General features: G+C 38.7%; 1 protein-coding gene across 1 annotated transcript in view; it reads left to right on the forward strand.

Annotated features, from left to right (window-relative positions):
- Positions 1-23,814: 23,814 nt before the first annotated feature.
- The window catches only part of GRB14 (growth factor receptor bound protein 14), a 49,992-nt gene continuing 49,718 nt past the window's right edge, over positions 23,815-24,088 (forward strand). The window contains exon 1 of the mRNA XM_065637824.1: positions 23,815-23,877. Coding sequence (XP_065493896.1) covers positions 23,815-23,877 — 63 coding nt within the window. The remainder of the gene's footprint in view (positions 23,878-24,088) is intronic.

Here is a 24,088-nt window from a genome sequence, read left to right on the forward strand (position 1 = left end):
AGTGCAAATGCTCCTTCTCTGTGTAAACTCTGTGGGATTAATTAATTCCAAAGAGTACAGAGTACTAAATGTCCTACCAGGTGATGTATTAAAATGATGGCAGATATGTTACTGTGCAGTGGCACTACCTCAGGAATTCCAGCTGGTCGGATAAGTTTGTGGTTTTTGTTGTTGTTGTTTGTTTGTTTTTATGTTTACTTATTTATTTAATTATTTATTCTTTTTATTTCTGTCATTCGGGAGGAACGTAGTGACTCCATCATTAAGGTTCAACAGTGCTCTTTCCATTTCAGAGCCCATTTTCAAGGCATTCTAAATTGCATATGCACAGGTAGAGTGATCTGGAAATTGCTTTGCTCAATCAGAGCTGGTGAGAATTTGGGGGTGCAAATTTGGGCTAAAGTATTCTAGTGATTTTGGAATATAGATATTCTTCCTCCTCTCACACATGTGCAGATATGCATACAATCATGTTGTAAATTTCTTACTATTCCCAGAATTAGAGAAAAATTTCCTTAGATCCAATGAAAGCTTCCAAAATCCAATTGTGCAATGCAGTATGTCTGAAGTTAATAGACTTTCATTTTGTTTTCTAAAGTTGGGGACAGTGGATTGTGAGCTGCATGTTAGAGAAACAGAAAATAAACAATATGAGTGAAATTCACATACCTAAATACAAGTGTCTGGTGCCATATTTAACATCCAAGTATATCTGAAACATCCACACTGGGCTGTAACATGTGACACAGGATGAACAGATAACACATGCCTTCTTAGGGCATAGTAGAACAGGTATCTAAATTGGTATTAGATGCTTGCATTTAGGTAAACAAATCTCTATACATCAATTTTTCAAAATACATAATTCATTTTGTCTTTAAATTTCATCTATCAGTGTTGTACTCTGATAACAGAAGCGGAATGCTGCCTGCCTTGAGTCTGACCAGGTATGTTGTTTCTTTTTGCCCAAAATAACTCTACATCTCCCTTCCTCTTCCCATATACCTGGAGGCTCTTACTGTGCTTTATACAGAAAAGGTACTATTGCTTCAGTGTCCTTGGCAGCAGCTCAGAAATGGCTGAGACTTATGAGTGATGTGGCTGTTTGTGAAAAGTCATTTTAGCTCTACATTTCTTGGTGGTGTGGTGTTTTGTGTTTTTTCTTTTTTTTTTTCTCTTCGTCCCCTTCCCCCTTAAAGCTTGTATTTTGTTTCCCACTCCAGAAAATGACTCGTGTTACAAGATCTTGACTCTGTTTTTCCAACAACTCACATTACGGAAACGGAACTTCTATGTGCTGGCTAATCACAAAGAGTACCAGATAGCATAGTTACCTGCACCCTTCCCTCCCTAATAGTTAGAAGTTTGGGTGCAATATTTTGAAGGTATATGAGGTCTGAAGTTATGTTCTTTGTGTAAGGTGAAGTTCTAGAAAAACGGCTAGAAAAACTATCAACAGTACTCTGTTGTTGTGAAACATCACGTTTATCTAAATATTTTATCTCTTCTGTGATGTTTAAAATTTACCAGTAGCTATTTCAGAGGAACTAATACAGCATTAAATATTACAAATATTTACATGGGATTAATAAGAGCAGATAAATGTATTAGAAATGCTCTTTCCATTAAAATGCTATTGTTACAAATGTTTGGCACTGTTAAATCAATTCTCTGAGACTCATCAATTTGGTTCTACAAATACCTGCAGCAGTATATTATGCAGTTCATTCATCCACTACATCTCGTCCAGTAGATTTAGACCCATTAGATGAAGACCTATCTCCTGTGATATTCACTCTAGACTATTACAGGTCCCTCTAGGAGAAACTTCCATGCCTTATAGAAGTTCAAGGTTGGCCCGTACAGATCGCAACACCTAATACACAGTTCACTATAGATGCAGCTGAATGATTGATTTCATACAGCCTTAGTGTAAGGGAGCAGAAGTCAGCGTGTCACATTGTCTGACCTGCATCTCACAAGCCCTACATGACACCCAGTCAACCCTGTGCTGAACCTAATTATTTGTTTTTAGTTACAACTACTTTTCAGAAATCATAAACTCTGTATTTGATTTAATTGATCTGAAGGGTATCATTCTCAAAATCCTGCACAGAATTTAATTCTGTTCTTGTGTTGCAGTTTAAGGCAAAATTCCAGCCGGGGGATGTTCTGGGCTGAGGACAAAGCTGCTACAGGGAATCACAGAACTTGCTATTGAAACAGCAAACACTGTTGTCAAAGCTAGCAATAAAATCCATCCCTCTACTCGAATCTCATGTGAAAGTATTCATGCTTTTCAATAGGTAAAAAATCCCAAGCCCAAACCAAAAAAAACCAGAAAACACAGTGCAAATCTGCTTCTTGATAGCGAGTGCAGAAGAGGAAAACTGAATGCCAGAGTATTACCGTGCTGTGGTTTGTGAACATGAATGCAGAGAGAGTTTTAGATCAGGTTGAAAAGCAGCTTCTGGAAACGACTGAGACTGGCGGTACTGATTTATTCCCTTGGAACCTTTTCCCATCTGCAATAAAAGATACACATTTTAACAGTAATTCTAAACTTAATATTCAGTGTGAGCTGCCTCACAAAACATTCAACCACAGATAATAAGAGTTATGCACTACTGCCAAGAAGTTAGCTAGTGATACCTCTACTTGTGCTCATTGCAGAAATTTGGCTCTCTTGAAGTACTGCCCAAACAGATGGGCCAGTTTTTGAAGTTAAAAATGGGCTTTTGAAATGCTCAATAAGGTGCAAGGATGTAGAGCTTGTTGTATAAGGACCATAATATGCGTTCTACATATTGTAAATACATTGAGATAATAAATACATATAAATTACAAATTCAGGTTTATATCTTGAGGCGTGTCATTTTTTTTTCTTTTTTTTAAGGTGACCCTCTGTATCATTACATTTGATGCAATTAATTTTGGGGTGATTGTAGAGAAAACATTGTATTGGGAGACAAGACTTAGGCCTGGTTATAGCCTTGCACTGGAAAAACTAGCTCTTCCTGTGGCTTCAATCTAGTACTTCAGCAGAGATAATTCTTTCCTTTGCTACTGCAGCTATGACAGAAGACGGTGTAAAGGTATGATATTAGTTCTCTTAGTGTAACCATCTTTAAGAAATTACAGGGAAGCTTTTAATGGTGAAACCATTATACATATAAAACCACATTAAAAATATCTTGATAAAAGCAAGGAGAGATGTGTGGAAGGGTGAAATAAAAAAATCCAACAAAAACCCTATACAGTTTTCAGAGATAATCACAGATAGCTTGGATTTTTTAAACCTTCACTTTGTCAGTAATAACTGTGAAAGTTTACTCTAATTAAATGCTTAATTTTGTCACATTAATCAAGTGCTGTGGTTCTAAATAGCGCACAGGCTTTTGAGAACTGAAAAGCTTGTTTTTCTGGAAGTGGGGTGCATACTGAATAGCTTGAATCTGTTAGGCTTTTTCTCAATATATACTTTTAATTTTACTTGATAAATACCTGGGCCTGATTAGGGCCAACAAAAATCAAATTAAAAGAGAAAACAAAACTGCCAAGTTAAGGACTGAATAATGTCCAGAAATTTAGTTTTAGGGAAATGTTAAGTCTTAGAACAAGGAGCACCGTGCTGCAGAAGCAGAGCAAGTATCAAAAAACAGGCAGCTTAGTTATATTTATAATAAAATAGGAAGGCAAGACACACATCTCAACAAATATTTTGGTGTCAGGACTTTGCAGAAATCTGATAGCCTTTTAATACCAACACCATTCATTGTCCAGTGATTACTGGGTTTTTACTTGTTCGAAGAAAGAGTTAAAAAGGTTACACTTGAACAGAGTCGAGGTCAAATGCTCTCAGATATCTCTAGCCAAGCTCAGGCAATCATTTTATCCATACAGTTGTTTGCAAGGAGAGACAGTAAATCAGCAGAAACTTTAGTTTCACATTCCCTTGCACCTACGCAATGCTTCCAATGCCACACTGGAACAATCATTGTGCCTCAGTTTTCCAATGACCGTATTTTTCTCATAAAACGCTATTCCCACAGAAAGCAGTCAATCATCAGGACACACTATGAGATGTCAAAAATACATTTTTTAAAGTAATTTTGTTTCTTAAATTACTACCTTAAAATGAAATTATAATAGCATTACATTTTTTATTGATCTTTCCAACAAATGGCATTTTTGCTGTCATGACTCATTAGAATCCTAGCAAAGTTATTTTGAAACATACAAGTATTCAATTTATTTGCTAATATTCCTTCTGGTTTTTATTTGCCTGCCATTTTAAAACAATTACATGACTAAGCCAAAGACACAAAAAACATACCATGTATGTCAGGTGGCAGCACAAGTTGCACAGACTGGGTGAAAAGTCAAAACCATGTTTTTGTTTTGTGGCCTAACTTTTTAAACGTTGATTAATATCAGCATACAATCGCTCGGTTTTCTACCTAGAGCACCTACACCAGCTCTTCTTCCTTCTAGTCTTTTCAAGATAGTGAGGTTTAATGTGCCACGCTTATGCCAGTGAATCGATTAGGCAAAAAAACCAGTGGTGTGGCCTGTGCAATTGCGTAAAAAGATAGCTGTTCGCCGGCGACGAGCAAACCCAGTCAATCATCTGACACTGTAAAATTCCAGATATGTTTGCCAGTCTTTGTATATAAAATTGTTAATCAACTTGCATGTCTGCTGTCAGCAAAACAGAGAACGAGCTGTTCAAAGGACAAGGAATCCTTCATTTCATTGAAAATAAATGTCCTGCAAAATCTTCTATGACTCAGCCAAAATGAAAACTGTGAGTATTGCTTGTGTGTCTGAACAATCTTTCTTCAGAATTGCAATTTTTGGCTTGTGTGTGAATTCTTCAGCAGGTTCAAGAAAACAGCAAAGCACACATCCCAAAACAATATGCATTTTTACCAGTCTGCCATCACAGTTACTGCCCCCAAGTACAACCAGGTTTCTACAGAGTTGGTTCTACAAAGGGCTGGGCTCTAATTATTCGACATTTTACCAAGCTGACTGACTTAGATGATTTCACCCGCTCTGCTCGGTGCCACCAAACCGTTCTTCATACAGGGAAGGGGTATTTTTGATTTTGCAATAGCCTGAACGCTGGCAAGGACAGCTACAGCATTGCCACATCGGATTTTGTGTACATAAGGCAGAGCAGGACGTGCCTTCCTCAGTGGCCCGGCCTCCTGTGGAGGAGCCCAAGGCCCAGGCCTTTCCGCTTTCTGCTCGTCGGAGCTGTGGCTGACGCTGAGTCCTGGGCCGAGCTGCTGCTGGTTGGCACACAGGTAACGGGGTCTGACCCCCGGCCTCGTTCAGCCCTCATTTCTCCAAAGCGCAGCCCAAAATTCCCCATGTCGCAGAGCAATAGGACAGCTCCGTTAATTATTTGCCAGGCCCGCCCGCGGGAGCGCGGCTGGGGCCCGTTGCGCATCGCTGAGCGACGGGCCGGTGCTGCCCGGGAGGAGGTTACCGGCCACCCCCGGGCAGGGCCGCGTCACCGCCCCGCTCAGGCGAAGGGGCCGAGAGGCGCGGCGAGCAGCGCCCGGGAGCGCTGGGCAGCTGGGCGGCTCGGCGGGGCAGCCCCGGGCCGCCACCTCCCCTCAGCCGCCCCGACCCGTCAGGCGCGGCCGGGTGACACCGCGGCCTCAGGTCCCGGGGCCGCACACCTGCCAGGGCCCGCCCCGCCCTGCCGCCGGGGAGCGGAGGGCTTCCCCGCCCCGCTGTGGCGGAGGCAGCCGGCAGGGCACAGCTCGGCCCCCGCCCGCCCAGCGCTGCCTCCCCGTCGCAGCACGGAGCCGCCGGCCGCCCGCCCCCGCCGCCGCCCGCGCACGTGTGCCGGGGAAGACGCTCGGTGCCGCTCGCCGCCCGGGCGGCGCCTCCCCCCCCTCCTCCGCAGCGGAGCGGAGAGCAGCCTCCGCCCGACAGCGCCGGGGCCGCTCGCCGACGTGCCTCCCGCGCGGGCGGCCGCCCAGCCAGGACGTCGCCGCGGCCGATGGCTGCCCCGCTGCCCGGTGTGCCGCGCGGTGCGGGGCGGGCGGCGGAGCCCGCGGGTGGCGGCCCCCGCGGCGCGGCGCGCTCCCCCTGCCCGCCTCCCCGGCCCCCTGAGGGGGACCCGCCGCCCTCGCCCCCCGACAGGTAAGGCCGGAGCCCAGGCGGGCGCTGCCAGCCCTGCTCGCTCCCTCGAGGGGCCGCCTGCTGCCGTCTAGGGGCGGGCGGGCGTCCTGCGGGCGGGAGCGCGGGGCCGGCGGGTGCGGCAGCGGCGGCTGGGGAGGGGACGGAGCGGCGGGCGGGGGCGGCCCGGTGCGGGACTGGCCCGCTCCAGCCTGGGACTCAAAAAGTTTTTTCCCGGCCGTGCAGACACTTCGCTCCGCCGCGGATGCGTCTCCCCCCTCCTCCTTTTTTTTTTTTTTGAGGTTTCCCAGTTTGAGGTGACCGAACCGAGCCGCTGCTCTCTCAGTGCAGTGTCTCGTAGTGTTCGTGAGGTAAGCGGCTTCCCCGTTAGCGATGCCGCTGTGGTTGCTGTCAGTGATGTGCACCCTGTATTCGTAGCCTTTCAGGCTGTTCTTAAAGCCATTGGTTTCTTCTTAGTAAAGGAAACTCTGAGCTAGGTTGTTCATGAAGCATCTGATCAGTTTTGGTGGACTGAAGTTTAGAAAATCTCAAAATACTGTACACAGGATTTTTCACTCCTCCTTAATGCTAAGTATCACTTTAAATGAATGTTTGGTGAGGATTTCCAGAAAGTAAAGCATCTTCATTCTGCATCGTTATCTTACTATGATGGTTTTCCCTGCTTTGTACCAATTAGTATGTGAAACCTGGAATGATGACAGTGAAGGTAATGAAGTTAAATATTAAGCTTGGAGCCATCAACTCACACTTGTAGAAAAATCTGATTTTATGTTGGCAGACTCACATACTTGGGGTATTTTGGGTACTGCTCTCCAAATGAAATCAGGTAGACAAAGTGCTACTCGATATTTTACATGAGAAAACCACGCACTGTAATGTACCCAGCAGTCTAAACAACCACATTATTGATGTGATACTTTAAACCAGCACATAACTAAGCTCTTCAGCAAGTACAGCAGCGGTTATCTTCACTATTACAAATACTGCTTGGTGATTAAGTATCAAGTATTAAGTATAAGGATGCAGTCAGATTTAAGTGGCCAGCAACTACTGAGACATTTTTTTTTTTTACTATGGAGCTACGGAGATTCAAATACAAAAGCAACTGAAACCAGAAATGAGCGTATTGCTTTGCACTATTTTGTCTTGTCTGTCACTTTCATTCCTGATTCTAGGGAAAAAAGTTTCCATTTAAACTGTTTAAAATACAGTTGCGATGTACTCAGGAAGTGCTACTTGAGAAGTTACATGCATCCACTGTTGTAATATGTGTACATAAGGAATGCCATGAACACAGGGACAACAAAATATTTACTGTTGTCCTTAGGAGCCAATATAAATATATCTGTGCTCTTACTCTGCAAAGACTTACACATATTCAGACAACTTTATATTTGGAGCTGAATACTTGGATTGCTTTCAAGTAGTGTTAAGCACTGTATGTTAATAGATTCAGCCTACTGATTTAAAAAAATAACTGCACAAAACAGCTAATTGCTGCAACCAGGAAGTATTGTGTTATTAGTGCTTTAGTATTTCAGGCATTGTGGTTGGATATTGCAATTTTAACAGCAGCTGTTACAATTGCCGCTTGATATATTTTGTATTTTGTTGAATTAGGAGAAAAAAGAAAGATGACAATATTTTGGAGATCCCATCAATTCCAAATCCTTTTCCTGAGCTGTGTTGTTCTCCATTTGCATCAGTTTTGTCAACCAGTCTGTTGCCCAAGGCAACTTCAAGAAAAAAACAGGTAAGATTTATAAGTTATTATTTGACAAATTCTAAATTGGTTTCATGAAAGCTTGAGGAAAAGCCCAGTTACCTATTAAGTTATTTTTCTAATAGAGGTGTTCCATATTTCTCTAATTTGGTGAAATTTTCTCTGTAGGTCATCGATGATTGTAGAAAATGAGGTTTCAGAATCTGTGGCTTGAGGCGTGGCTGTTCTTTCACAGTCTACATGTGACTCTGCAAAATTTTCGGGTAAAGCAGAACCAGGGGGCAGGCAGGCAGTACTTTATGTCCTTAAATGAGAAGTTAATTTCTTTCTTCTCTTCTTCCCCACCTCCAATTACTGTCATCAGTGCTATAGCTTGGAGAGTTTTAACAGTCGCAGGGTGGCTTCTTTTGTCTGAAGGTCTAATTTTGCCAGGATAATTGAATAAAACCAAAATTGATGGGGAAGGAGCAATTGCTATGTACATGGCTATATTTTATATGCATGTGTTTTTATGTGTGTATGGCTGATGTTACTATATTTCCATAACTACCTTAAACTATAAACCAAGGGAAGTTCTTAGTGGGCAGACAGGCCTGGCAGTGCTCTTAGTACTGTTCACACACAGCGTATTTATTATCCCGAGCAGGGGTAGAGGTTAAAGAGGAAAAGTTTTCAATTGATGGAGATTACTGGGCTGAAGATCTGTTTCACTCTGAAAGCTTACTTGTCTTATTTCTCTTGTCTTGAGAGTGGAAAGCGTTCTGACAAGGAACACCTCTGGGATGAAGGGTTCTACCTCCTTCACATTATCTATTTTGGTGGTCTCTGAGATCCCTGGCTTAGCAATTTTAGGGGCAATATTGGAGGTATAAGAACTTACACTGCTGCTGCTTATTCAGTTTTTAGATTTGCATTAAGAAATTGACTGGAAGTTAAAGTTTCTTGTGGTTGTGTTAATTTTTCTGAAGGTGACCAGCCTTGTCTGTTTCTCTGCACCTGCCAGACAACTTGACTAGCAAAGTCTTCTTTTTTTGGCACCTTAAGGAGGAATCTTCTCCCCTCTTCTCCAGTGAAAAACTTTTATATGTCTGGGAAACTGCACTGAATCTATCTTGCCATGTTTTGCATGTTCTCTGAAAATAGCTATGGTGCCTTTCTAGACTACTTTTATTACTTTTAGTTCTTTCCTACAACAGCAATACTAATCTGAAGCATTCCTGGCCAGTGTGTATCTAAACATTGCAAATGCAGCGGGGTAAAATTATGCTAGTTTTGTCCTTGGGAAGGTGGAAGCATTGGCCATCTCTGCAGAGGGAGGAAAAACACTGAATTGGTAACATTATCTTTCAGGACATAAAGACTAGAAGTCACATTTGAAAAATTAGTTTAAATTACTCATGTTACTGGCTTAAATTGCACTTATTGTGGTAATCTTTGTTCTTGCAACTGGAAAGTAGGTTTCCCAAGCATGATTTAACACACAGAGGTCAACAATCTGCTTTTGTGGCCCGTCATGTTTAAAATTACTGACTGGCTTGATCAGTTAAGCCAGCTAAGCGTTAGCTTCAACCTCTCAGAAGCTGAAGTTCATAGCTTCACTGATTTCATTTCTGTTTCTTCATAAAGGCTCTTGTCCTACATTTGTGACCATTACTGCACACAGTCCTTCCATTTCTACTGGTTTTCCATTTAAAAAGGCAGTGCTCTCTATGGTAAAAGGAGGATCAAGAGCAACTGGTTTGCTGACAGGTGAGCTAAAATAATAATGGTGTCTGTGGTGTCTGTGGAGGGCCCAATCCATTTTCCAGTTACCAGCAAAACTGAGAGGAGTCTTCCTGTTGTTTTCTGAAGTCACTTTAACGAGGCCGTGGTTTCTGTCAGCCCTTCACCTGGGTGTTCCTTCATGGCCAGTGCGGGAGAAATGGTACTGGGCTACATAGACCCTTCGTCAGACTCAGCATGACTGTTGTGAAGTTCTTCGTCTAAAGTTATTAAAAGTTAAGGCCAAATGGCAACTGTTCAGTTAAACTTCCATCTTTGACATTCAGGTTGAAGTCTTCTCAGATGTTTATAAAATTGATTAGGTTTAAAAAGGAGAGGGAGGGAATGATAAGCAGGTGCACAGAGAGAAGTGAACTGGCTGTGACTTTGACTTCGCACAGTTGGCTGTGGAGACTGTGCTTGGAAATGTTGTGTTTCCACCCTGTGCTCTTATTTTGCCAACTTCATAACAGTTCTGTCTGCAAATGCCTTATCCATATACAAAGATTCCATTGAATATAGCCCCATAGGTCATGCATATTACTGCTACAGTTTGATGGTTTCCTAACTCTTCAGAGAAACCAGCTACAATTAAGCACTTTTTTCTTTTTTTAATAGTGTTGGCAGCTGCCAGAATTTTTTCTCTTGCCTCTCTGATGATCTACATATGTTTTCAGCGGTTCTTCTTTTATATTGCTTTATTTCTGATTTAGTTCCTTTTTCAGCTGTGTTTTTAACTGCAGGCATAATAAAGGAAAAATACAGAGTGAGTTTCTACTTATGTCTAGTAGGTAACTATTATCAAAATAGGTGTTTCTAGAAGAAAAGAAGTAGTTATGCCTCTCATGTCTGGTTTTTCTCTCCAGAAATTATTTTCTTCTTCTTTCAGTGAAAAAAGAATTTGTCACAAACGTCTACTCTCTTATTCATAGAACCTGTGACATCTAAAATCTTTCCTCTTATGAACAGATTATTAACATTATTTTGAATTCTTGTTTTTCTAAGCCGAAGTTTTTACTGTCTTCTGATGATCTTTTATCATAAGCCTCTCAAAATATTGAGCATGCTTCTTGAACAGCATGTCTGTTTGTGGAGTTGACTTACTGGGAATAAGTTTATAAAAGCAAATTGGTAAAAGCCACGTAGCAGAATAGTGAGTTGCCTCTGTGCTTGGAAAGTAGGGCATCTATGTGTCTGAACATTATTTGGTCTGCCTCATCAACACAGCTGTCCACCTCCTTTTCCCCACTGCAATTTGGAAGAGTTTTTGTTATATCTTTGCAGATAATCATGATATGTTAACAGTAATTAGAGCAAACTTTCTTTTAAGAGGTAACCTTTGCTATTATTTTCTTTTTTTAATTTAAAAAAATGAAGGGAGGAGGAATGATGAAGATCAAAATAAGGAGTAAAAGTACAGAGTCAGTATAGTGACAAATTTTATTATCCTAGAGGGAGGACTGGCACCTGGGAGAATGGAAAGAACAGGTCTCCGTTGAGCTGCTGAGGACATGCAGACTTGTGCCTCAGATGACCTGTTCTCAGGGGAGCATTTCTTGGAGGTGACCCTGTGGAGCTGATATTACAGTATCACACTTGTGTTTGGGAAGGTGGAACTTTGAGCTGTTTCTCAAGGCGGGTGGGATTATGTATTTAACATCCTCATCCTGAAGGGAATAATGTGGAGATGAAACCAACTGCTGAACATCTGGATGGGAAGACCGCTTCGTGGATTGCGTAATCCCTTCTGTAAGAAATCACCAAGTATGGTATCCTTGCAAGAAATGTAGGAGGCAGTTGGATGCTTTTGGCATGAATAATATTATATATGTTCAGATAAACTGAATTTTGTGCTTGAGGGTGGAAGACTTTTATCTGAAAGGCCAAAAAAACCCCAGCTTTCCACTCATGTCCAACACAGCATGGTCAACTAGGTTCATGGTGGGAAATGTTGCCTTCCTATGAAGAATTGATCATTTGCTGTTATTAGGTGGAGCGTGTGAACTTGTGTGGAAAATCTAATTGTGTCTCAAGAGTCTGTGTTCTTTAAGAAGTGACAAGGAACTGAAAATATAAAACACTCTGTACTTTTGTCTGTAATTATGCTCAAAATGGATATTAGTAGAGCAAAAAGATAACTGTAAGAAAACATGCTCTGTTCTTTAGTGTAATTTTGGTTTTCTTTGGTCAAATGAACTAAAAAGAGGTTACTGTAGTTTTATGAAAGCATAGTTTTAAAGTCTTTCTGAAAACAAAACCTGAATAATTTGCACTGGAGTGACAGTTCTTGCCCTGCTCAAGGATAAGCCAAAAAGTGTTTCATCATAAAAGTAGTTCAAGGTAATTAGTGCCTTGTTTCTTTAAATTAAATTAGAAGTGCAAAAATAAAACTCAAGTAAATCTCAAGGTGAAGAACACTCAAATCTTTGGAATTTTATCTTGCCTCTTTTGTCTTTCTTGATGTTCTAAACATGTAGATATTTTTATCATTTAGAATCCAAATATACTCCCACAGTGTTCTTTCCAGGAAATCAATTGTATAAAGAGACCTCAAATGCACATTTGATTGTAGTGGATCATCACTTCTCTTTTTGCATTAACAAAGATTTTAATGTAAAGCTCTTTGGCAAAGAAGAACTGGGAAGAACTTTACGACAAAGAGCAAGTATTTCTTTAAATGTGTTGTATTCCAAGTTTAGTAATAATATGGAGCATTGACTGTTGTAATTGGAGTTCCATTTAATTTTTTACAGCTGTAGTTCAAGGTCTTCTAGTTTACTCGTTTGAAACCCCATTCTTCAAAATTTTGCATATAATTCAATTAGCAGACATAAATGGCTGAGTATCTGGTACTTAGATTTTTTTCATGACTGATTTTTTTGACTGAAATACCTGTTTTCTCTTGACTTCTAAACAATGCCAAAATGAAAGGATTTTTTATTGAAACGTAATAATTCATGAATTTGCAAGCAATTTCCAAGGGCTGAAATATCTTTTCCAACCAAAAGATGCATTAGTTAAACTTACTCTGTAATTCCAGTCTGTCTGTTTCTTGCTAGATTTCTCCCCAGGTTGAAGAAATTTGCACCATATCCTCCTTTATCAGTTCTCAATCTTTTTTCCTTCCAGCTCATAAACATATATCTGGTTTTCCCATGTCTTCTCCTTAAATTACACAAAAAAGGACTTAGAGTTTGAGAGGCAGAGGGAAGAGAAAAACTCTTTCCAACCAGTTTACAGATTAACAGAAAAAACATCCTATACAGAACCAACATAAAGAGCTCAAGGTTTTTTGTGATGTCTCATCTGGCAGTATTCTATTCCAGTTTCTGTGCTCTGTTGTTCATTTAAATGGCCGTACCCTCCCACCAAGGAAAGATTTATTGTTATTACATTATATTAAAATTATTTAGAGCTCTATTAAAAATTGCTACTTTAAGGCACGGATTTTTGTGCTTTAACCAGTCACCTTAACATTGTGGCAGAAAGTCACAGGTCTATATAGGTAAAAATCAGGAGGCAGATTTGAACTATTTCTTATTTTAGCAATATGGAATATCACCTGGTTTATCTTGAGGTGGCCTAGCACAAGCTGTCTGATACAGCCTGAAGAAACTTCAGAATAATCACTGTTTTTGTCTTTTTCTTTTTGTATTTTCTTAATGTTGGTTCATTCATTGGTGTATTTTTCTTACAGAGAAAATAAATTGCTCTCTGTCAAACTTCACATCAGCTCTCAATGTTATTGCAGATTAACCTTGTACTTTGTAACTGTCCAAAACCAACCCAAACAAAGACTCTAAACATTCTAACTTCACAAAAATAGTATGCCTTTTTTTTTTTTTTTCATTTCTAATGAGCAAGAAAACAAGGCCACTCTAATTTTCTGGTTACTAAGATATTGCCTCTGCAAACTTGTTGCTTAATTCACTTACATCAGGCAAACGTTAGGCTTAAATTTTTACTATTTGTAGCTGTATAAAATAAAATAATCATCAGTACTGTTAAAGATTCTGGTATGCATTTTGCCAATGTTTTTCAAATTTGAATGACTTTAATCATCCTTTTGATTTTAATTGTTTTGGGCTTCATCAGGCTGGAAGTCAAAACTGAAGTTTCTTATCTTTTCTGTTTGGACTGTTTTCTCAGTACAAGAAACTGCCTTTTCTTAGCTGTTTGGGAAGTTATATTTGGAACAAGAAACTTCTAGTACATTGCAGTAGATCTAATTCTTTGTGTAGAAAACCTTCTCTGTAAATATGGAAACCTTGGTTCTCCAAAAAGCGATTCTTTAATATTAAACTTTTGAATTTTGAGTTGACTACCTGGTGTTTTGGTGGCTAGAGCAGACAATGATAAAAAGAGTCTCAATTTATTTGAATATACAAGAGACTTGACAGTTAAAGCCACCTGAAACCGCAGGGAACTTCTGCTCTAATGTTGCTGAATCACTTTTGATAACTCAGTTTTATTGAATTTGGCTTTAAAAGATTAAACTTTGATGAATGGAGCTTAAATCCCCATAATTTTCAGAATGGAATGAGATGTGATAGATACTAACACTGTTCTTATTCATAATTGTTCCCAGGGATGGGTGCATTTGTTTAGGGTTAGACTGGAGAACTGGGAAGTTTAGGTCATTTTGTAGCAGCTCCGTATCTGCCATAGGTAGATCCATAATTATTAATAAATAAATATTCTATGGACGGGTCTTTTTCTAGGTGGCTTCTCATTGGCGGCATCATCAGTAGGTGATCCAGTGGTAAGTGGGGGATGCAAGACGTCAGTGTTGTAACAAGAGAACACTATTGACATCTTCCCTTTATGGACCGTTGTCTGGATGGTCTTTTGATCAAAACAGATAAACATTCCCATCTCACTTCCACTTTAATCAGAATAGTGTTTAGTAACATACATAATTTGTATCATTTATTCTAGATTAACATTATGATTTGTATTGAAGAATTTATGTGCATTGCTGTTCAAAGGCAACATTAAACTAGAAGACCTGAATTTTGTTGCTTTTTGAAGCAGTACTCCTCCCAAAGTATTGAGAGCTTCTCTGTTTCTTAGGGGATTGATTTGTTACAATCTTAAAAGATTTAAATGACAGTGTTTTTAAGCATGTACATTTAGAATTAAAGTTCATGTCTGCATGTCTGTGAGAGCTCCACAGATCATTTTCTGTGGTTTTTTTTCATTGCCACAGCACATAAAAATGAGACCAAGCCTAATGTATTTTTTGTATTTCTTGTGTTTTTTCTCCATTTAGGTTTTCCTTAACTTTCTTTTCTGGTTTTATAAAGAATCTGTGTTCCTGTTCTAGTCTACTTTTGTCATCTCATTTACCAGTATTTTAAACACCTGCTTTATTTCATGTTCCGCTGTTTTTGTAACATAATCGGTTTAATAGTTGCATAGTATTGAATGAGATGAGAGTAGTCAATGATGAATGGTTAACTTACCTGAAATGCTATGGGTTTGGTAAAGCTGAAAACTTAGATGTTTCTTATTGAAGGTTTACAACTTTCACCTCCTTTGAAGTAAAAGCTGTGCAACAGAGAAAATACCAAGTAGTTTACCGTACATTTTCAGTACTTAAACTAACGTAAGATGATCAGAAATTTTATTATTTTACCATAGTATAACTTTAGTATCCTACTGTTGGGCATTAACTGAAGAATGGAGCTCAAACTTGGATCAGTTTCTGTTAGGAGTTTTGGTTCAGTTCTTCGTGTATCATTAGATTGTTTAATTTCTGATGTTGAGGGTTATTATCTGTTCATATCAGAACTTGAGAACTATGGAAACAAGCAGAGGAATATCCCCATCCTACTTCTGTGTGTAAATGTTGCCACAATAACAATAATTTAAATTTTATATAAACAAAACATACTTCTGCATAAACATCAACATTAAACCTGGTTAGTTTTCACCAGGTGGAATTAACTTGACCATGCATATAGAATAATCTTAAATATTTGTGATTGGTAAAACAGTTTTATATTCATTATACATATGTATCTTCTTGTAAGTTATTTACAATAGATAGCTGAGGACTTACTTGTTCTTTCACATGATAATTCCAGAGCCACTAATACAGTATTGTGGGTTTTTTCCCCCAATTCTTCCTTCATGATCTTTTTAGCTCTTTGCAGTGGTAAGCCTCATGCTGTACCAATGTATTTAAGAGGTCTAGCTAGAATTTTAATGGAAATTGGACCAACCGGATATGGATATGGCTCCCTACATCTCTCCCATGCTTTACTTGCCTTTGCTTTCAGGACCAAGTTTCACTTGTGTAAGAAAAAGTATAGAAACTGACAATAAACCTGAGATGTCTCACCCTTCTCACCATCCTGTTTCATACATTATAGTAGTGGACAACTGATATCCACGTCTTGATATCTGTGGGTTACTTAGATGAGTATCTTTAGGATAAGAGTAGTCTTCTGTTTGGTACTTCCATAGCTGGAGTCGTGATGGCTGGGCAGTGAAAGGGCAGCAGAATCCTGTTACTGACAGTTGATGTTGATCTTGTGTGTGTGTGTGTGTGTGTGTGTGTGTGTGTGTGTGCAGAGGCAAGAACTGATAGAGCTGCCAGTTGGTGATTTCGGGGCTCAGGGATTCCAAACTTCTCTAGCAGCTGATTATTTCTATGGACAAGCTGGGATATATCTCTAGCAATGGTGAAATGCTGTGATGGTAAGGGACAGATGACAGTAAACCACTGGCCATATTCTCTTTGTTTGTCTTCAGCATGTTTAAAGCTGTTACATCTGAGAGAATTCAGGCCTTTATGATGGGCTTTAATTTGGGAATGAAGACAAAGGGAAACCTTCAAGACAGAATACTTAAGTGTGTCTCTCATGTTAGTGTCCTGATGGGAGTCGCCTCAAATGGGAAGATTAAAAAAAACTGCTAATCAGGCCAAAGAAAATTTTTCAAGAAGGACAGTTGTGGGAGGAGGAATTAAGAGGGAGAAGAAATTAGACCTCTCTGCTCTACTAACAGTGTGAACTTTCTTTTCTCCTGTTTCAGTCACAGAAAATTCATTTGCAGCTAATCAGCTCACATTTTAGCCCAATAGTGTACATTATATTTAATACTTAAGTCTCAAGAGGGAGATACATTTTGGTTATCTTAGAGGTGTGCCCGTGCTTCTAATTAGGGTAGTGATGGATTGTTCCTGCCTATTTCTAGTATGTATGCATATGCTGCATACCAATATGTCTGTCTGTTTGCTTCTTGACTTGATATTGTATCCACAGAAAAACAAGATACAGTAGCTTGCCTTGTGATCAGAATTGGATTTTTCAGTGAGTGCATTCTTAGGCTATAAATAGCCTTTTTACGTTAGTTATGTTATGATAACTCCTGTTACTGATTACATTAAGACCTAGAGTTTATGAACAGCTGCAAGCACTTGATAATGTCACAGAAATGGTATCAACTGTTGAGAAACAGGCTGGAAGTTTCCAAGAATTTTTTCTCCTAGTCACTACAATATACTCCTATGTAGTGAGAGGGAAGCCTGTGCAATATGAGGGTTTTCTTGTAACTCAGTTGACAGAGCTTTTTAATCAGGCTTGAAGCTGTTGATTGCGAAAATAGGTAGCTGAAAAGCGTTGCAAGGAGTGTGCATAACAAGGCTTTAACATCCTACAAGTTTGTGAGGAGAGCTGTCAGGGAGCTTTTTTTTTTTTTTTTTTTTTTTGGTATTGTTCTTGCAATGTGAGCCCTTCCATAATCATTCAAGGAGAGATGAATAATCTGGTAAGAGGAGATTTTTTTCAGGCTGATGTGATTTTTATTATTAGGCTTTTCTCGAACATCAACCCCTCTCTGATTAGTGCGTTGTAGCATTGGGATGCAGGAGTAGTCTCTTCCATTTTGGTAAACAGACAGAATCTGCCTGGTTTCTGTCTAACACGATAATTACTCCTTAGGGCTGAAGGAGAAGTGTCCACATCTTGGTTTTCATACTTTAACTTAGTCCCCATATCTGTAATTTTTGACTGGCTGCACTTAATATTTATAACTGATTGTTCTCATTAAGTTATATTTTAAAGGATTTTCTTCTTCGAAATTTTCTCGAAGTATGAGGGTGTGGGGGGAGGTGTGTGTGTGACTCACTTGTTCAGGAGGTAACAGCTGTATAAGTTCAGATTGTTCTGGAAGGCTGTTTTACTTCTGCAGTAGTGTTGTGTTAAATATGAATTATTCACTTAGGATACACCTGGGAGAGAACAAGGTTGTCTAGACTTCTCAAATAGGGAAAAGAAGTGATTTACACAGTCGAATATTAAGGGTCTTGTTTGTGATGCTGAAGAAGAAGGTTTAAATCCTTTCCTCATTAGTGTGATCATAGGGTAATATCCTTCTCATTCAGGGAAATGAGGAGTAACTATGAAAAGGATATGCTGTGAGGTGGTGTGTGTTTTTTATTCTTTTTTTTTTCTTTTTTGTTAACAGAAGATCAGAAGTGAGTTTAAAAGCTTTTGGAAGAGGGTTCCTCTTAAGTTAGTTCATAGAAAGCCTTGTACTTCTGACCATAAGACAATGACCTTATTTAATAACATTGAAGATTAAGCATTAGTACATTTTTGAAGTAAGTTAAGTATCCAGCAGGACTTTTGTAACTTTGTTCCTTTTTAGCAGGCATTGCGCAAACAGATAGAAGACTCACAGGTATGAAATATAAGATCAGTCATGTAGTGTTCCTGTTAACACCTTGGCAGTAGCTGGCGAAAGCTTATGTAAGGAATAGACTTTATGGAAAATTGGAACGTGTAACTGCTGTGCCAACCAAGCCATGTAGAAGACATGATATTCTAAAGTAAGAGGTCCTTGGAACAGCTGAATGATGAACTCATCACGGTTGGGCGTTGTTTTTCTTCTGAGATGGAGACTTCCCAAATCCCCAATGAGTTTATAAAACAGAAACTACTCAGCTTTTCAGGCCCGAAGGAGGGGGCATTTTTAGGGTAACTGCAAAGAAGCAGCGTGTAAGTTAGTGGAGAGGAAAGGACTGAGTAGGTCTAGGCTTCTATAGAGGTATTGTAGAGAAATGATGAAAAAATACTCCCAATCTTTGTACTTGTGGCTTATACTTTGATGCTAACTTTACATGAATCTCATTTATATCTTTCTAAACTATTCCAGGAGCGTTACATTTTTGAAGTAGGGATTGTACTTACCACATACAAAATTCATGTTCTGGGAAATTATTGGTATACACTCTAAGATTGAAGAGGATATTTACTTTTGTGACTCCGAGATAAAACACAAGACCAATTCAGTCCAAGTGGTCTCAAGGTACAGTGAGGAACATACATGGTTTGTGGAGCTCTCGTACTTGCTTGGCTGACTGCTGTTGTTGGTCGATTTCTGTGTAACAGAACTAACATGAGAAAGGCTTCTCTTTCTGAAATGAAACCAGCTCCTTCAGAAGACAGACATATGGAGACAGTAAAACGGAAGCCAGTGATTCAGCCGTGGCACCAAGAAGCTGCCTGATGTGTCTTTGTCCACTCACTTTCTTCCTGCAACCCGTGTTTCTCTTTGCTTTGGTTCTATGTCTGTTATTAAACACATTTTCCTGTGGGAAACTAACACTTGATAAAAAAATATTTTCTAATGCAACCAACCTGTAGTCTTGACTGCCAGAAAGTATAGTAGCTGGGAATTTTTATCCAAGAGTCTTGTTTTAAGTATGTTTAAGGGTCAACTTAAGTCAATTCTAGCTATAACCAGAGAGAAGGCGGCAACTGGCACATGGGTTAGTAAATCAAGGATAGCATTAAAAAGGGGTTCAGAGTTCATGTGGTGCATGTTTCTTGGCCAGCAGAAGGACAGCGATCTGCTGAGAACTCTGATGTATTTGGAGATGGCTTTTCAGTGCAGGGTTTGGGATCTAGGGTTATCTTGCTTTTCCCTTGAACTGCTTGGGCATGGTGTGTTGTTCGTTGTGCCTGGCTCACCCATGGGAAGGCTAGAAGAGAAAGAGCTGAAACTATGAATTGTGCTGGTTTTGTTTTTGGTTTTTGTGGTACATGGGCCTCTTAAAATAGCATTTAATAGGTGGATAATTGTATGAAGAGACAGAAGAAGAGACATCATGATGGCTCAAACTTCATTGTGAAGTTCCTAGGTATAATGTGTATGTTGCTTTACAGGTAATATAGTCTGTTCTAGTGCAACTGTTTCTGCAGAGGAATCAATCATTATCAACCCTCAAAGAGGGTGTTCTGCTTGAGGAATAAGACCTTGTTACCTTCCTTTTTATAAGGGACTATAGGAGTAGAAAGACAACTCCTCAATCACTTTGAAGCCTTTCTATTGTGAGATGGTTTTAGAGAAAATTGTTATTTGCCAAACATATGCAAATGTACCTATGTAGAAAATACCCTGTACGTGTTTCCACAGTCATGTTGATGGTATTAACTGACTCTTCTTCTAGTAAAGAGACAGTGACAGTCTGTGCCAAGCAGATAGGAGCACTTTGTCAAGGAAGGGCATATAGTACCATAAATAACTTACCTGACTTTATGTTGGTCTTGTGTAATAATCTTCTGCCTCAGCTTAAAGAAAAAAAATACAAAAACCAGCATGAAAGTTTTTTATATACCTTAATGAATACATATAATCTCTAGACTTTTTTTTTTCATTTTCAGAAGCAAAAGCTGAGTCCGATTTGCTCTTGTTACCTATAAATGCCCACGTTCCTGAGTTATGTCTGGCAGAGCCAGGAATAGATGAGCTGTTGTGACTCCATATCGAGTGCCTTAAGTACATCACTGACCTTCCTCTACTAACAAGATATCTCTATTCCATATGTTGTTATAAAATCCATACTTGTTGCTACTAACTCTTAGTAAGAGCTTTTCAATTGTTGCCCACTCAATTTAGTAACGCTTTCTTTAGTGGCAGTGGCAAGAAGTAGAAGTGGTTTATATTTTGAAGTATCTAAAAACTATCCGCACAATGTTTTCAGAACTGTATCTGGTAGCTTAGTGACAAAAATAGGAGTGAAAAGCTGCATGAACATATTCATTTTACAGAGCTCTCAAGCAAGTGAGCTGGATCTGATTTCCTTCCTGTCCAATAGCACCAGCAAAATTCTTTGCAAACCTGCCATGGACAAGTCAAGTCTTCCAGCTGTATGACAAAGGTGATTATATGTTTCCCCGAAGGCATAATTGGCTTTCAAAGCCTTTCTGTATCTCACATTTATCAATAGAACTCCTCTTGGCTTTCAGGTGGTGAAGTGATTATCCAAGGTTTGCACTTAGAAGTTAAGATGTATTGTTTTTATATTTTATTTTATTTTATTTTATTTTATTTTATTTTATTTTTGGTGTTTGTGAAATTTAAGAGATGAATGTATTCATCAATGTCATTGTTAGTACTCGGGTGAAACTGATGTGTACTTTCATTAGTATAAGCAAATTACTATAGTATTTTTGCTTAAAATCAGTCAGATCTGAATATTGGATTTTTATTACAAAGTCTAACACAACACTTAAGTGTTTGCTTACTTTCTAAATAGATTTGGTTTTTATATCTGACTGGAGTAGATAGAATACAGATAGTCTCACTGAGGAAAATAATCCTCTGCTGCACCTTGCAGACAAATAGGTCAATATTATTCATAGAACAAAAATCTGCATGTGCTTTTGAAGAGCCAAGACCTTCAGTACCCAGGGGCAAGGAAAAATGGCTCAGGTTACTTTTGTTTCTTTGCACTAATGCAATGCACCAAGATTTACAGTTACTGTTTCCCAAACATTTTTCCATTAGATTCAAGAAAAAAAGGTTGTAGAGGGAGTTTTTTGTGTTGCTGCAAACATAAGCATATCTAATATTCCTGGGAGTAAAATGCCTACAGGATCAGGCTCTGGTACTACAAGTTGTTTTCTGAATCTTGCACCAAAATTTTGAAGCTGTATAATGGAATTTTGAGAACATGTTCCCATAGGAAATAAAAACTTTGTGCCTGAAAGGTAAAAACCTAATTGCGAACACTTGACATTTATCATAGCTATCTCTAGTATAAAAGTATGTTCATTCCAAATACTACAGAATTAACACTTTAAACCTGATCTCTAGAATAGTTTTTTATCCTTCTGATTTCTGAAAACATTCGTAAGGATTTTGGACTGGAGCTTAAGAGAGAAAAATAAAAGTAAATAAATATAATACCTTAAACCTTGAAGATCAGTTGCTATGCATCTGTTGCTGCTATAGACCCAATGTAGAATGAGTCAAGTTAAAACTGAGCCTTTATTACTGAGCCAAGGAAATGGCTAATATCTGCTGTATTTTAACTGGTTTTATGGTTTAATTAAAAGCTCTTGTTTTAAAGCTAACTGAACAAGGATCGAATGTGTGTCTCCAAACTGTTTTTGTGACTTGGCATCAGTTGCTTATCAGGTTTTTTCCACCCTGTATGTCTCAATCAAGGACAACAGTTTTTGAAAGTTTAGGAAATATTTGTCTTCCTATTCCTTGGCAGTATTTTATTAATATTTGAGAGCTGCAGGTAAAATCCCAGTGCATTGTGGGTTTTCATTTTTGAGAGAGCTGTATTATTTTGTATTTATGATGTTTGTTCTTCTCGTTCATCAACAGAATTTAACAAAGCCCTACAGATTTTAGGATTTCAAGAAAGTAATCTAGCATGAAAACAGATGCTTTGAATCCATGGATTCTGAAGTATCTTACTGGTGCCTGTGACATGTTACGTAGTTTTTGCCACTTACAAAAACTCTCAAACCAGAAAATTACATGAAATCACATTGTTTAACTTGCCAGTGTATCAGTGTATAGTTTCTTATGTCCTGGAGATGAGATTTCCTTCTAGACATTTTGAAATTACTACAGAGTGTGCTCATCTCCAATTACTGAGGGAAAAACCACAATCAATATGATCTAGTGAATTTTAGCATGGATTATCATAATATTTGCCAAGTCAGTTCTGAATGCTTCTAGGACACATATATCAAATGTGTGCTAAATAATATACCTGCAGTAACTCTCTGTGACACTGCAGTAGTCCGCATATCTGATACATTATTGTTTGAGATGTCATTAATACTTTATACAATTAATTTTTGCAGAATGTCTTCGGTCTTCTCCTGTGGTGAGCAATGTTTCTGATGCGAACTGCTTGTTTAAGAGTTATAAAAGAAATATCCAATGCCACAGTTCTAACATCTGTTTAATAATTCGTTTACAAAAGGATCGTTACTTATTCATGCTGCATAAAAACAGAAAGCTTTTTTCTGCTATTTATCATGTTACGAGCCCTTAAAAAAAGATTATAGCATGCCTTATCATAAAAGCAATGCAAAAATTTGACTTTTTTGACAAAGAAGGAAAGAAAAAACCCTGACTTTTTAAGTAGAAACGCATTAATGAAACCAGCCTTGGTATGCAGGTGTTTGATACATAAAGTACATATATGAGTGGGGCTGATCAGCAACTTGAGTTCATAAAAGAATCTTAAATTTCACTCACTTTTAACATTTTATGTGCCACTTTTTCAGGCTTTTGTTGCACTGCAAAGGCAGAAATTGCATTGCTTTAAGTAAAAGGGGAGTTTTTCTGCTTCTTTGAATAAAGGTAGTTAAGAATCATAGAATTAAACTTCATGGATTCAGTGCATCTCTTCTTATGCTCAGTTACTTTTCTGAAATCCTAAGATCAGAAGCAATGAAAAATATTTTATTTGTTCGAAAAAGCCAGGAAAAAAACCCCAACACCATTGTAACCACTCAGTGTAATGTGCTAAACACATTCTTTAATGATTTGGGTTTTGTTTCAACAGTGAAGACAGGGTTCCAAGTGATAGAAATGCTTGTTATTTTGCTTATTTTTATAGCCAAAGATATCAGTGTGGGCCTTTCCAAGGACAGAATATGAGTTTTCAAGCTCTTTGATTGGTTGATTTCTAGTTAGTCCTACCCCAGTATCTTCTGTAATTAGCTTTGGATAGGATTGGATTCACATAAACACAGTGACATTCACTACCTCCTTAGTCTTCTCTTTGCACTGACTCTCTCCTGCTCCTTTTCTGGGAAGTTGGGCTTCAAGGACTATTGCAATTACTTTGTTCTGCTTCATGTTATCACCTGGGTGAAGGTTGGCGACTTCTGTGAAAAGCAGACATGAATTTGTCTTCAAGAAGAGTGACATTGCCTGCAGTTATGCCAATAACTCTGCAGAAATGGGTATGGCATTTTAAAGCAGTCTTGTAATTCCGGCTGTACTACGGGTTGGTAATACATTTGCTTAGTATAAATAAACAATGTTTAAAATAAACAAAGCTATACTTAATTTTTCACTTAATTTTTAAATTTCTCTAGTGTAATAAGAATTTTTCTGATAAATTTAGGTTTAAAAATTTTATTATGTGAAATATATGTTTACATAACATAAATG

Source organism: Caloenas nicobarica, chromosome 6, assembly GCF_036013445.1.
Source record: "Caloenas nicobarica isolate bCalNic1 chromosome 6, bCalNic1.hap1, whole genome shotgun sequence".
Taxonomy (NCBI): domain Eukaryota; kingdom Metazoa; phylum Chordata; class Aves; order Columbiformes; family Columbidae; genus Caloenas; species Caloenas nicobarica.